Genomic DNA, 14,554 nt, shown 5'->3' on the forward strand with positions numbered 1-14,554 from the left:
TGTTCGTATTCCCTGACTTCTGTAAGGATTCAGCAAAGCCATCTCCTCGTCCCTTAATATCTAATGCCACTGTCTGCCTCCTACAAATGGAGAAGCAACAGTGACATCAGAAGCAAATGATAGCAAGGAATTTGAGTCAGGCACCCAGGCTATATAAAACAAAATTTAAAGACAAAGTAAGCAAAGTGTGTGTAGGCTAAATAACTTCATTAATCTTCACTCAGTTCCTCTCCAAGGTGCCGTATATCTAAGACTGCCAACCCTCAGTCACCAGAAAAGCTTAAAAATTGGTATCGCATTATCTGTGAGTTGTACAGTGGAATGTTAGCAAGGCTAAGGCCATCACGGTGGATACCTTGAAGCAATATTTCAAATAAAGGACTAGTCTCATGCAGAATGTGTAGTGGCTCTTTCATCAATGTCTCTTCATCTACTGTATGAAATAAATGACATGGATCAGGAGCCATTGGTTCAATCTAAGGTAGCTTTAATATTTCCCATCCCCTAATTTGTTCTCTATATTTTCCTAAGATCCTGGAGTAAGCAACAGGAAGAAAAAATTATACTTGGTTATTTGACAAACTCTCTCAGAGAAAGCATGGGGGCAGAACTAGTAATAAAGATATATATCTTTTCCCAAGACATTTAGTGATTATTTCAAAGACATTTCTTTCTGCATCATCTTTATTGAAAACAATTTTCAATAGTTTTTCCTGGGAATTTACATATCTAAGTATGAAACATGATTAATTTTGAGAAGACTAACTTAGAATATATTTTATTGCTAATAAATTAAGACCTTGATCATAAATCTACACAAATTATTTCGGATAAATCTTGCATAATTTCATTTTTTTTAATGTGGGGGTTGTTTTAGTATGGATTCAAATTTGAAAAATTTCATTTCAAGGAGGTGAAATGGAAAATGGGAAAAAATTCTAAACAAACAGTTGGATGGAAATTGTACAACCATAAGATTTATCCATCTTGGAATACTGCCTGAAAGAGAAGATGGCACTCCAAAAGGAAATTCTTCATACAGGCATGAAACTTTGTTATAGCCTGCTGAAGAAATGTCTTTAGTTAAAGGTTAAAGGTCCCTTGTTTAAATGTGTATTGGTCATTCAGCATTCAAGAATCATAAAGACCGGGGGGGGGGGGGGGGGGCGGGCCTGGGTGGCACAGCTGTTGGGCATCTGCCTTCAGCTCAGGGCGTGGTCCCGGCATTATGGGATCGAGCCCCACATCCACATCAGGCTCCTCTATTGAGCCTGCTTCTTCCTCTCCCACTCCCCCTGCTTGTGTTCCCTCTCTCTCTGGCTGTCTCTATCTCTGTCGAATAAATAAATAAAATCTTTAAAAAAAAAAAAGAATCGTAAAGACTAAAACAGAAGATGATTATCAGATCAAAGTATTTTGCTGTATTGACTAATGTCTTTTCTTTTGTCTTCAATGTTTGTTTTTTTTTTCAAAATGCCACTGTTTGCTCATTTCTTCATGTAAATGAAGCAGGAGATAAATAGCCTGCAATAATATCTTAATTTGTAGAGTAATTCTCTTGTGGCATCAGAATGCTAATGTTGACCATGTATCAGAATGAAAGCCACATTTACTGAATGCAGAGGCCTTCTCTTATGGATATTATCTTTCCAGCAGAGCATCGTAGGTTTCCCATCATCACCAACATCATCATCACCATCATCATCATCATCTATTTTCAGGGCAAAAATGTAATTTAGATTTATGGATTTTACCAAGCCCACATTTTCCAAAGTGTATTTCCTGAAACACCAGTTCCCCAGAATGTTATTCATTTAAGAAATCCATGATCACGTAAGTATAGGATAAGCCCCTGTGTAAAAAAAGTTTTAAAAATATTTATTTGTGTATTTTTACTGCAGGTTTTCTCTAAACTTTTACTATACTAATGAATATTGGCAGAAGATGTTTTGTAGAATTTCCTATTCTTATTTTCCATTTTCTCATTTTAAACCTTTTATCTGAGAATATTTCGTGGGGCTGTTTTGAAAAACATTTTTGGCCAGATGCTGAACTAAAGAAACATGGCAGCTACTTTTCTCAGAAGCAGCCTCTACCCATGAATTTGCTACCTCCAAACCAAAAGCAAGACAAAATTGTAAATGGCTGATTTCTTCAGTAATCCCCTCACAAGTTTCCAGAGTCTTCCTGTAGAATAATGATCATCCTTGAAATATTGGAAGTTGAAATAAGATACGGGCAACTGAAAAAAATCTGGACAAAATTAGTATTTTACAGAGGAAAGACAAATTCCCTAGGAAAATTGGATGTATCCAAGCTCTTCTGTGGGTAAATTAATAATTTCTAAAAGCACATACTCCAGAATTTTAATTTACAATATAAAGACCGGGACTATCAAAGTCGGGAATGATATAGACATCTTGGCCTCAATCCTTTATTTTTGGAGATGACAAAAATGAATCCTAGAAAGGTTAGGTGGCATGCTCCAGGTTACGGCTGACAAAACTGGAGTTAAAACCAGGCCCCATGAGTATCAGTTTAGACTTTTTTTCTCCTGTGGTATTTCCCTCCCCTTTATTTGGTAAGGCAATCCCTGGTACACAGTATTTTTGTGGAAAATACTACAAGAAAAGTATTATCCTTCAGATACAGGGGCAAAAGTTTCTCATTCTGGTCCTGTAGTGCTTAAGTTGCAAGGAGTTATGAATTTGTTCAAGTGAATATTTTAAGATCCCATTATTCAGGAGTTCCGGAGGGGTAGAGCTGGAGAAGTGTGGGACCCAGGTATGTGCCTTTTCAACAGGACTCAGGTGGGTCTGGAGCAGGTGTTCCAAAAAGCGTCTTTTGAGAAAGACATCTGGTTGGTTGCTCATTTGGTTTAGTATTAAGTCCTAAATCCTTTGCCTTCACATAGTCTGTACAATGCGGAAGTACTAAAGCAAGAGTTAATTCAAAGGAAAAAGTAGAATATAAGAATTCCATTGTGAGCATTGCACAGTGTATTTATAAATTATCCTAAATCACATCATCTAACGAGTCGCTACAGTGTGGTTTGCCACATGTGTGTATCATTCGCTTTTCAGAGACTTTGCGGTTCACAGCTAAATACATTGACCCCTTGTTTACTGAATACGTTATTTTGGGCAAAGAATGCTTTTTCTAAGAGAAAGCCTGATAAAAGAAATCTCAACTGCCTTGTTAGACATGAAGTGGTTCTTAGAAATCAACATTTTGAAGTATTTAAATGTAAATAAATCAAAAAATGATAGATTATATTACCTTCTATATACACGTGGGTTTTAAAAATGAAAGAAAAATTATGTGGTAAAGTGGTTCTGAGATTTTCCCGAAGTAGCAGAATTGCCATGATAAGTAGCTGTATTTCAGGTGCAGTAATCAAACCACCAAGAAGTGGAAAACAAGGAACTGTTCCTTCAGCCTTGCCATTTCTTTGAAATGCACACCACTCTGCTCCTGGTCTTTATGCTCTTCTAAACACCACCCAATCTTTTCTTCTTCTAACTCTCTACAGCTCAATGTAGAACAGACGAGCACAAAGGGAAAGAATGTGTCTAGAAATGCTGCCCCAAAGAGACTTGGCATTAAGTCTTGTGCTCAAATTTAAGCCCACAACACACCCCAGCATAAGGAGCCTGGAAGGGGTTGCCATGGGGCAAGCACAACAATGCAGTATTGGCAAACATAGAAACATATCAGATAAACAGAAAACTACATTATTTTCATATACTCCACAGAAAGCTCTTTCACTCTCTCTCTCTGTCTCTCTCCCTGTCTCTCTCTCTCTCTCTCTCTCTCACACACACACACACACACACACACACACACACACACACAAGCACACATACCAGTCCATTGGTTGTGCCTCTTTCAGTTGTCTGTTTAGGAGAAGGAACTATCACCTTACATTATACTTCTCTCTCTTCTCTGCCTTTGGAGGTATCATTTACTATTGGGATAATTTATCCAAACAATATCCCGCTCTCACTTCCCTTCTTTCCCAAGATTGATAAAGGAAGGCTTACTAAACTAGTTATCAGTTTTGGAGATATCTGCTCCGCCACCTGAAGGTTGAGGGATGCCTTTGTTCCTACGTTTTCTCTGTGTTGATTATCTTCCATTTCCCATCCAGAGACATTCTCTTCTCTTTTCTGTTCTTCTCTGTACCATGGGAAGCTGACCTTTGGGGTTTGCATTTTTGAGCTCCCTTGCCCTCTGACTTCTAGTTGGATTTGGCCAATGAGAGACTCCCACAGGAAAAGGAAATACAGGAGGAAAGTGAGGTCAAAATATTCTCTAGCTTTCTCCCTGCTAGGACAGCACAAATTGACTACATTGCTCCACAGAGCTCATTAGATGGCCTGTCTCTATAGCCACATTCTCTACTTTCTGATGACCACTCCCTCCCTTGCCTCTTCAGGTCTATTGTTGATAGTCCTGGAGTACTACACTCTTCTTTTGGGATTGGTTTTCCAAACCCTCTCACACCCCATTGGAGTGTGCCATTTCTTTCCTGCAGAGGTCCTGGATGATACGACATTCAATTTACAAATTATATTCCAGTTTTTAGTGAAGTGAGAACTGACATTTTACAGCTTAAATTTTGTTTACCACTGTATACTTAACAAGTAACGTGGCACCTGGCACATAGTAATTACTCACTATTTAAGAGGAACAAAAAAATGAATTGTGTGTTTAAACTCCAATATAAAGATGTAAAACCATTACATGTAAATTTTTGGGCCCACATAGATGCTCCCTTGCCACAGATTTATTCTATTGCTTTGAAAATGCATGGGCAGATATAGCTTATTTTTCCTCAAGAAAATATGGCCCCCTCCCATCAGAAAAAAAAGAAGAAATCAAAAACAAAACTTAGGGGACACCTGGGTGGCTCAGTCGGTTAAGTGTCTGTCTTCAGCTCAGGTAATGACCCCAGGGTCCTAGGATTGAGCTCCACATCGGGCTCCCTGCTCAGCGGGGAGCCTGCTTCTCCCTCTCCTGCTCCCCCTGCTTGTGCTTTCTCTCACTCTCTCTCTCTCTCTAATAAATAAATAAAATCTTAAAAAAAAAAAAACTTAGGCAGTCACATTTGTGATAATTGCCTATTGACTTTCCATAGTTTGACTTGATCCAGGATTTTCTTTTGCCCTCTTAGATAAATGTGTTAAAACAAAGACGCCATTTAGTATATATACTCATGTTCATAAGGAAATGGTGGGTACACAAGCTAGGGCATGAGTCTAAGACAGTGTCCATCTTTCCTCTTGTACTTGCCCCATGACCACACTTGGTTGGCTACCCAGAATAGACTCCAAGAGGGTAACCCAGTGGCTGTATTTTTAAATGGCCTGCTCACTTAAGAATACCACTTAGACCTATTCCTTTTGTGCAGGTCCTTCCTTTAGTGCATTTCACACAGCAAAAAATGTCTGCAATCAGTCACAAGTGTCCAGAGTAGCCCTCTCAAGAAAGAAGTCAATGAGCAAATGCTTGTATTACAGTCAGGACAGCCTCATAGGTGTTAACTCCAAAGAGAACCCAGAATGCTTCCAAAGACCTTATTGGTATGAGGTTTGATCAACTATATTTCCATTTTTAAGACCCTATTCCAAACATGTGTGATCCAACACACCAAGAAAAATGTTCAACACCACCAAGAACAAACGATGATTTTTTTTTTCTCATTCTAAACCTGATAGCTCTAACTGGACACATTATAATGTCCACTCATTAAGTACCAAGATAGCCTGATATCAATGCTTTTATCTTTTTTATAAAAAATGAAATCTCAGATTATCAGTAAAATGGATGGAATTGTCCTTCAAGATGGACCAGCAAACACTATAGAGTTTAGGATAAAATGTTTAGGCTCTTTCAATATTGAAAATTAAGGATATGAAGTTACCCAGAATCAACCAAGCAGTGTGCAATACATTCTCAAAAACTAAATTATGGGCTTCCATTCCTGTTGCTCTTAACCTCCATGTTGTAGAGACCAAATATTCTCTTCAAAATATGTATTCTAAAATAAGAAATCAATTCTGCACACTTGTGCAGTGACCCTTGCAAGTGAAGTAACTGGACAAGAAAATACACAAGAAATGACAGTCAGTTAAATTTAGGGTCCTTCTTTCTAGGAATAAGTAAAATCGGTTCTTTCTTTTACTTGGTTCATTTAAAAATGAGTCCAAGAAAATAATCAGGATGGGATTTGAATGGATAAAGATAATTCCTTCACACAAATGACTCCCTCTTTGTTTCATATTTAGGAATATGAAAAGGTTCTTTCAGGTTGGAGATCTACCCACCAATTGAATAAAAGGAGAACAAGCTGAGACACATGGTGTCTATGTTCTGATTAGAGCACTAGGACTCAAAGGTACTAGAACTTCTCTGACTTGTTTTTTTTTTTTTACCATTAAAAAAAAATCAAGCAATCATAAGACCCCAACCACCATAGAGGGTTATCTTTGACAATATATCATCAGTGCCAGTTAAAAAAGAGAAATGAGGGACTAGTAATAGGGACTGATCATTCAAATTATTTGCAATAAACTTAATAGTTAAAAGCATATCAGTCAGATGCATGATCTCATTTGATGCCCAGAACAACTCAAATGAAATGGGCAAAGGCAGAAGAAAACCTAAAGCATGGAGAGGTGAAGACACCTTTTCTCAAAAAGGACATGAACATGGGTTTTCTGAATCCAAGTCTAGGACCCTTTCCACTATGCTTCTCTGTCACCATGAAATGGAAAACATATACTTTGCCAGAGTCTATTAGAATATTGTAGATGTCTCCTTCCTGATGTCATCTCAAATCCCTGACAAGCACCTTGTAGGCCTATAGTAGCAGCCTAGTATATACAAATGTGTTGGTTGTTGTCCATACAGCAGAGAAAAACTAAACTGTGACACAGTCAATGGATTTCAGATGTTCAAAAATCTTCAACGTCATTTTTGAATAAAACTGTCATATATAAATTTTCTTTTGTTACCACCAGCCTTTCATTTCAATAATACTTTTCCCCCTTTTATCTCCTATTGTCCTGTACTAAAATGGCTGCACTCTTTCTGCACCTACCTGCACTCAAGTCAAATACTTCTGATACTTGCAAGCATTATTTCTTTTTCTCAGATTCCATAGTAATATCTGATGCCCATATCTACCAGGGTGATCAAAGAAATAGTCATGCTGGGGCTGCATTATCACTAACTGAGAGAATCACCCTTTCCAAATGTCCCTGCTGGACATTTGTGCTCAAGCCACCCCCTACAGGGATTGGCAAGCACAACATTTGAGCTTGAGTTCCACTTGGCTCAAATTTCCAAGGGGAGAAACCTGAACCTCTAGTTTTTTTTTGAAAGTGGATCTATTTCTACTCGTATCTGAAACACCTCTTGAGCTGATAACTCCTTAGAAAATGAAGGAAACCATATTGCATGCAAATGTAGGTTTTAATGTCACACATCACACTTTCAAATTTAGGTCTCCAGACATAGAAAAAAATTAGTGTGCATGGCATGCACAAAGAAGTGGAGTGAATAATTATCTCTTGGCATTATCCATTCCAGATCCTATTCCAAAATGAATGCTATAGTGGAATGTATTTTTTCACATTGGGATAAAACTTAGGATATAACTCTAAGTTAATTTTATTTTCAAAGAAAATTTCATTAAATTAGATAAAGCCTTTGTTTCAAAGAGACAGAATCAGAACTAATGCATTTTGCCCAGGTTTGAGCATTTCATTTGGCCTCCTTAAAAGCTTAATGTTTAAAGTGGCATTCTCAAGATACAATAACACTGACAAAGGAGTATCTGATAGGATGATGGAGTAACACCATGATAAATCAACTGACAATGAGACAAATCACCCAAGTGGGGAAAGTGGCCCCTCTGTCGACATAGAATCAATATTTACCATGGTTTTGGAACCAGGTAATTATGAATGGACATAGCTGGTGTTTTCATCTGAACTGAAGATTTTGAAAATTTTTGTTTTGACAAGATTTGACCCAGGTCTCTATGGATCTTATAGATGGAATGCATTTGGCAACTCTGACTCATGACTTTGTTTATACACTTGTGCTTCAGCACATCAGAAAAGCTATTTTTTTCCCTGTAGTTTCTAAGAATGGCTCTCAATTACAGAGCCTAAGTCTGATTCATTTCTGGTCCCCTTTTCTAGCTTACGTCCATTTTCCTTCTTGTATATGTGCCCATTATGACATCTTTCAGAGTCCATCAGGGATATAGAATAGACATGAAATATTTTACTGACTTAAAAGTATGCAAGAAAGATTCCTTCCAATAAGAAAAATTATGCATATGCATTTCCTTTTCCCTTGCCAATGTATGGCAGCAAGGAAAATAGAGAAGAACTAATATTTAATAAGACATCTAGAAAAGCCATTCCCTTTACCTCAACAGCCCATATTTTGCTCTTGCTTTTATTTTTGTGATCAAACCTTGTGCTTCTGTCTTCGTATTAATTACTATTATTGTTGTTTTCAACATCATCATCATCATCATGTTTATTGTTATCATAGCAATTTGTTTTTTAGCATTTAGTGTACCTGTCACTATTGCAGATACAGTCACATTTCCTAATCACCCTTCATTTCTACCTACTGTATAAAATTTCTCATTGGCGTATTGCTAATCAACTATAGTAAGTTACAGTAAGTACTATAGAGTTCTTCCTAGCCTCCTCACTGTTACAAGTTCCCTATTATCTCTTTTATTTCTTTCTCCTCAGCTCAGCTAAGATCATCTTTGCTAGTCACTGTGACCACTAGTTGGTTCCTCAAAAGTTCTTATGCTCAGTTTCTACTACAACTAATTGAAAGCACTAATTTCATAATTGATCTACATTTTCTTCTCTTTCTCGGTCCTTATTTCCTCATTCTGGAGAAAAAGATGACTTCTTTTCCGTACATTGTGTATGTGTGCATGTGTGTGTGTGTGTGTGTGTGTGTGTGTAAATCTCTCTCTCTCTCTCTCCATATAAATAAATATATATAAAACTCTCTATATAACCCTGCCCCCTCAGATGCAGTGTGGGGTGGGTTGATAAAACATAAATATGCAAAAGAACCATATTAGACACATAAAGTTTCATGGGAATACTAAGAAGTGAAATTTATTTTACTCTAAAATAATGGGGAATGTTTTACATCCAGGAAGAGCCAAGATTCTCTGAATAAAGAGAATTGTGGGACCTGTGAGGTAATTAATCTGATATAAATGGGTCATGTAAATAAAATTTATGGAAGAGGATCAGGGTTCATTGAGGTGGAGAGTTAAAGGGAGTGGGAGACAAAACTCAGTGAAGTCCATTAATGTTCGAGTCTTAAAGGATATCTACCCCATTTCCCTTTTATAATTCTTTAAAACATCCTGTGCTCAGGTCTTTAAGCAGTGGAAAGATCTCAAAAACATGACCATGCTTTCCTATACTTGATATTCTCTCCATTTATTTATCCTTTGGAATAATGAGAACTGTCATTTCCAAAGGGTGACATCCACAGAAGAACTAGAAAAAAAGCTGTGTGAAAATGATTGCTCATTCTACATGGTCATTTAAAGTAGCAATGGCAACATGGGTGTTTGTTTTATTACTCTGCACTTTTCTCTCCTTTTGAAAAGTGACTTGTAGAAAATAATGAATAATAGCTGTTATTAAACAAGATGCTCATATACTTGAAACAATTTTCCATCTCTGGACCTTCTCTATGAAACCTTCCATGAGTAGCTTAATAGGAAATCATCTCTTCATTTGTTGGAATCCTGTAGCATTTTATCTGTACTTCCTAATGTTACTTAACTATTAACTACTTAACTATTTCTGTCTCATAATACATATTAATTTATAACTATTCATGTAACATCTACTCTCCCCACTAAAATTTTTGACAGTTGCACCCAAACCTGTTTCATCTCTCAACTTTTCAATGCATGCAGTAGTTGGTATTTCCCATATAGTTCAGACTCAGAAGTTATTGAATGACTAAGTGAATAAATGTAGGAATGAGTGGTCCCATTGAAAGCTCATTCTCAACTTGTTACTCATAGGATTTTATTTCAAATATTGACTTCCAAAGCAATGACCACAAAATTAGTATGAAATGGGATGAGCATGAAAATTATTTTCAGGAAAATCGAGCTTTAAACTTAGTTTTGTTGTTTCTTTTGGACATACTCTATAAATCAGAAATACTTTTTTGTCAAAATTATGACATAGCTCTTTATAAAATGTGCCCTTAGCTGGGTATATTCAGAGGTGTAGCATTTAAAGAAGAAATGAATCTAGAATTTAGCTTTCATGCTCATATTTGCCAATAATAAAAATTAATCAAAACTCAAGGAAAGCAATCCAATTAAATCGCTAATAAGCAAAACCAAAGCAATGGAATTACAACATAATATCTAGAATATTATAGGATTCTTCTTTTATAAAATAATATAAACACTCCACAGTGCATTATGTTAAATTACAAGATAAAATGCAATTGTCATTTAAAAATGTATTTAAAAATTAAAGCATCAAAATAATTCATTTATTAATAATTGGTTCTTATTTAGAATAAAAATAAACCAAATAGATGAAAAGTAATTTCTACAGATGAGTAATTACATTTTTATAACATTAAATAAACAAAAACATCAAACTTTTTGGTTTGTTTCTAATTGAACAAAGAAAGTATCCACCATCTTTGACATGTGCACTTTACAATTCTATGATCTTTGGTAATTTTAGATAAACAATTTCAAATGAACAATTAAAATGTTTAAACACAAGGAAACCAAAAATTTCTGATGTATTCAATTAGAGTCTCTTGCCACAATGTTGAAAAATGAGAGAGGCCTGAAAGTGTGTAAAATGGCTTGTTTTATACTGAGATTTAAACTTCACTTTGGGAGTAGGTATTTGAAATGAAAACCAAAGATTTTGAATAATCATTGAATCTTGTATGAATCCTGGTAGACACTCATATAAGTCAAATCCATCATTTACTCTTGGATTCATTTCCAGTCACACTCCCACTTAAGATAAAATAGGGAATGTAGCAATAATCTCTCACGTTAGTTTTCTTTGTGGAATAGAATACAAATGAGGAAAGTTTTCAAAAGTGGCAAGCAATATATAAAATTTAAACTATTAAATTGGCTAGCTGAAAAGAATGCCAAAATGAAATGAATACTATACCATTTTATAATAAAAAGCCCTTAAAACTTATTTCAGATTATTCAAACATCTAGATTTCCCACAGGCTTCATGTAAATTTAAATGGAACCTACCTTTAAAATTTGGCCTGATTCTTGCATCGTATCCTGATGTCCTTCCCATTAATTTGTCCAAGAAATCTGAAGGTGATAGGGTCTGCGAAGGTTGTTTTCCAGACCTGGAGTCATGGTCTTTGCATAAAGCCGTCCTAAACATATCATTAACTTTTTTTAGCAACAATTCCATTCTCATTGCCTGAGAACTAAGGCTCACTGTATGTTTGACATCATATTTTGTTAATATATGTGATATGTTAGTAAGAAGAAAAAGAAAATTACAAACTCTTTGGTCAACTTCTGAATTTGTACATTCTCTAAAGTTAACTTTAAATGATGAGAGTTAGAAATCCTGAGTCATATCTCCCAGATGTCCAAACTATAGCCATAAAGATGTTTAAGATGATACAACATGCATAGCTTATGTTGTAGATTTTACGGACATATAGTTAAAGCTGTTTCTTTCTAGACTCATCAGAGAAACGAAGATGATAATGTCTAAAATGTGATTGTCTTAAAATCATTCCCCCATGACTCTCAAACAATTCTTCCAGCATTTTAGCCCTTAATATAAGTCCTCTACTTTTTATTAGAAATATATAATAAGATGGGCAGAACAAAGTAAACAGTGAACTAATTATTCCATTGCTTATTTTCTCACCTGCTGGATTCTATTCCAGCTATCAGCTATTAATAATCTTCCATGCGTTGTCTAAAAGAAAAGCTTCAGTTGGAAATTTAACTTCATTCTAAAATAGGTCAACAATAAGTGTGTCTGTACTTCTGTTATTTTATCAGATGTTATTTATATATTAGCATTTAAATTGTTCACTCTCCAGTAAAGTATTCATGAAAAAGAACTTCTAAATCATTTTCTCTTCTGCATTATCAAAACCACTAAATGTTGATTGGAAAATTTCTCATATTTTCATTTTCCTTAAAGGGCTTATAAAAAGAGCCTATTTGGTTTGTAGTGAAATGAATTCTTTCACAATACATAGTGGTCGACTGTCAATTTCTTCCCTAAAGCATAATATTTTACAAGCTTTGTTTTTAATAGTTTAACAAATAATCTTGTTAATTCTATCACTGAGAAAAACACCCCATTTTTGCCAGTTTTTCAAAGTAGTATTCAATACAAAGTATTAAGTACAAAGAGGATTTAAACATTTGGTAGGAGTTAAAAATGGATACAATCATCTAAAAATACTCACATTCCCATATGCAGATTCACCTGATTAATCAAGTATTATTTAATTATGATGGTGGTGTTGGTGGTAATAAAGGTGATGATGATGATGATGGTGATGATGCTTCTAATGAAACCCAGCCTACAGTTTTTCTTAATCATAGTAGGTGTGAACCTGAAAGGAAAATAGTGGGTTTTCCCAGTACTCATAACATTAGCTATATGTTCCATTTCTCTTGGTTCTATGAAAAAATACCATAAAATTTGGTGAAAATTAAATGAAGAGTCCTACACTTTGTTGTATGAACATCTCCTGTCTCTATGTTGTCTTAGAACCTCTGCCATTAGGATGGCTATTTCACTTACTGGTAATCATCTGATACTTTGAAGTATAAACTGATTCGATAATTTATAAACTAGGTAGAAAATGCACACATGCAAATAATGATTTCCTACTTATTTTAATTATGCATAGTCTGTTTCTCATGCATAGATAAATACAAAGATGTCATATTAATTAAATTTTGGTAGACATTCAGTTTCCAAATATACTGAGCAGTGGAACATAGTGGTAAAATGAGATTTTAAATATTTTTGATGTTTCAAGAAATTTCCTGAATTATAGTGCTCATAGTATACATCTAGTTGCTGAAATACAATAGAAGTTTCAAGTTGACTAAGAATTAGGGTTCTTTTATATTTTATATAAAATGAGCATGCTCCTTGTAAATTAATCCAATCACTTGCACCATATGAGAAGCACTGCATCCAATAATCATTTTAAATGACTTTAAGAAGAATTTGAAAGCAAAAAAAAAATCATTATATAGAAATGTAAAGAGCATGCAACTCATTAGACTTCCTTAATATCACATTGCCTGTGAAAATGTGTTGAAATACATAGAGTGGGGTTATGGATCAAAAAACTTGCCTTTGTGAAAATTAACCACCCTCCCACCATAATTACGCCTTTTAAAAGAACAAAAGAAATCTAACTCTCCTCTATAAAATTAAAATAATATGGTTCGGGGCATAGAAAAATAGATAAAAAATGTATAAAACGTTCCCTTTTAAACAGTTTTCATGGGGAAAATATCAGCATGCAAAGTCGTTTCACCTACCTGAAGTGGTTTGTCTCTAAGAAAAATGCAAACAAGGCTGTCAAAATGTTCACTAGCTGCCGGTTCATTCCTGTTTCTGTGATGATTGTGGAAAATATCCCCGAAATTATTCCAGAAAGAAGCTAGGACAAAGTATCTATTTATCGTCCAGATTCGAAATCTGGCAGGAATCTAGTTTCCTTGAAAATCAAAAAGAGATTTGGGTTTGTACAGTTTGCTGAGAAAAAACAAGAAGTGCCAGTCCTAGGCATCATGGTCAGGTCAAACCGGGGCTCAGGACCATCAGTGAACCAAGGAAAGACAAAGCCTTAGAACTGATGGATTCCCCAGCTGCTTTTCCTGAATAATAAAAATGCCGCTACCTTAATCGCATCACCATGCAAAGGGGGCTGGTGACAATGCCATGCTGGAAGTCGGGTTGCTGTGGCTTTTGTTTTATGTCCTTTCTGTTTAGCAAATCCCTTTTCTCTAGAAAATGTTCTCTTTTTAAAAGAAGTTGTAAATGAGAAAAAAGAAAGGACTCTGCGCGCTGGAGTGGGCACGGGGGAAGAGGGCAAAATTGCTGAGATCCTGTGCTGGAATGAGAGCTACAGAAAGAGACGGGAGACGTGATCTTACCCAGCCTATAAATTTCAGCACTCGGACAGCTCCTAGCTCTGAAGTGCGCATGTTTCCTTTTTCAGTCGCTTGGGGCGGGGGTCGGGGAGAGGCATTCAAGAGGGGACAAGCCTGATGTTCAAAGGCAAAGAGTGGCTTGCTGTTCAGCGAAAGAGTGCTAAAGGGAGATGCGATGACAATCAGGGGAGAGCAGAGGTCAGGGTAGATGAGGAAGGTGAAGGAGGTTAGGGACTGACCCTTAGAAATGAGAGTCTGTCGGTGGGTGGGCGGGACGGAAGTTTGAAGCAGAAAAGGGAATACGGTCAAGGAGTGGGAAAG

General features: G+C 35.9%; 1 protein-coding gene across 2 annotated transcripts in view; it reads right to left on the minus strand.

The window, feature by feature from the left end:
* The window catches only part of GLRA2 (glycine receptor alpha 2), a 174,760-nt gene extending 161,074 nt beyond the window's left edge, over positions 1-13,686 (minus strand). For both annotated transcript variants that reach the window (XM_087859367.1, XM_045790860.2), the window contains exons 1-2: positions 13,619-13,686; positions 11,327-11,460 (exon numbers count right to left, since the gene is read on the minus strand). In XM_087859367.1, the coding sequence (XP_087715493.1) occupies positions 11,327-11,460; positions 13,619-13,686 (202 nt within the window). The remainder of the gene's footprint in view (positions 1-11,326; positions 11,461-13,618) is intronic.
* Between the last annotated feature and the right edge of the window lie 868 nt (positions 13,687-14,554).

This window comes from Ursus americanus, chromosome X (assembly GCF_024610735.1).
Source record: "Ursus americanus isolate L20-20 chromosome X, mUrsAme1.1.p, whole genome shotgun sequence".
NCBI lineage: Eukaryota > Metazoa > Chordata > Mammalia > Carnivora > Ursidae > Ursus > Ursus americanus.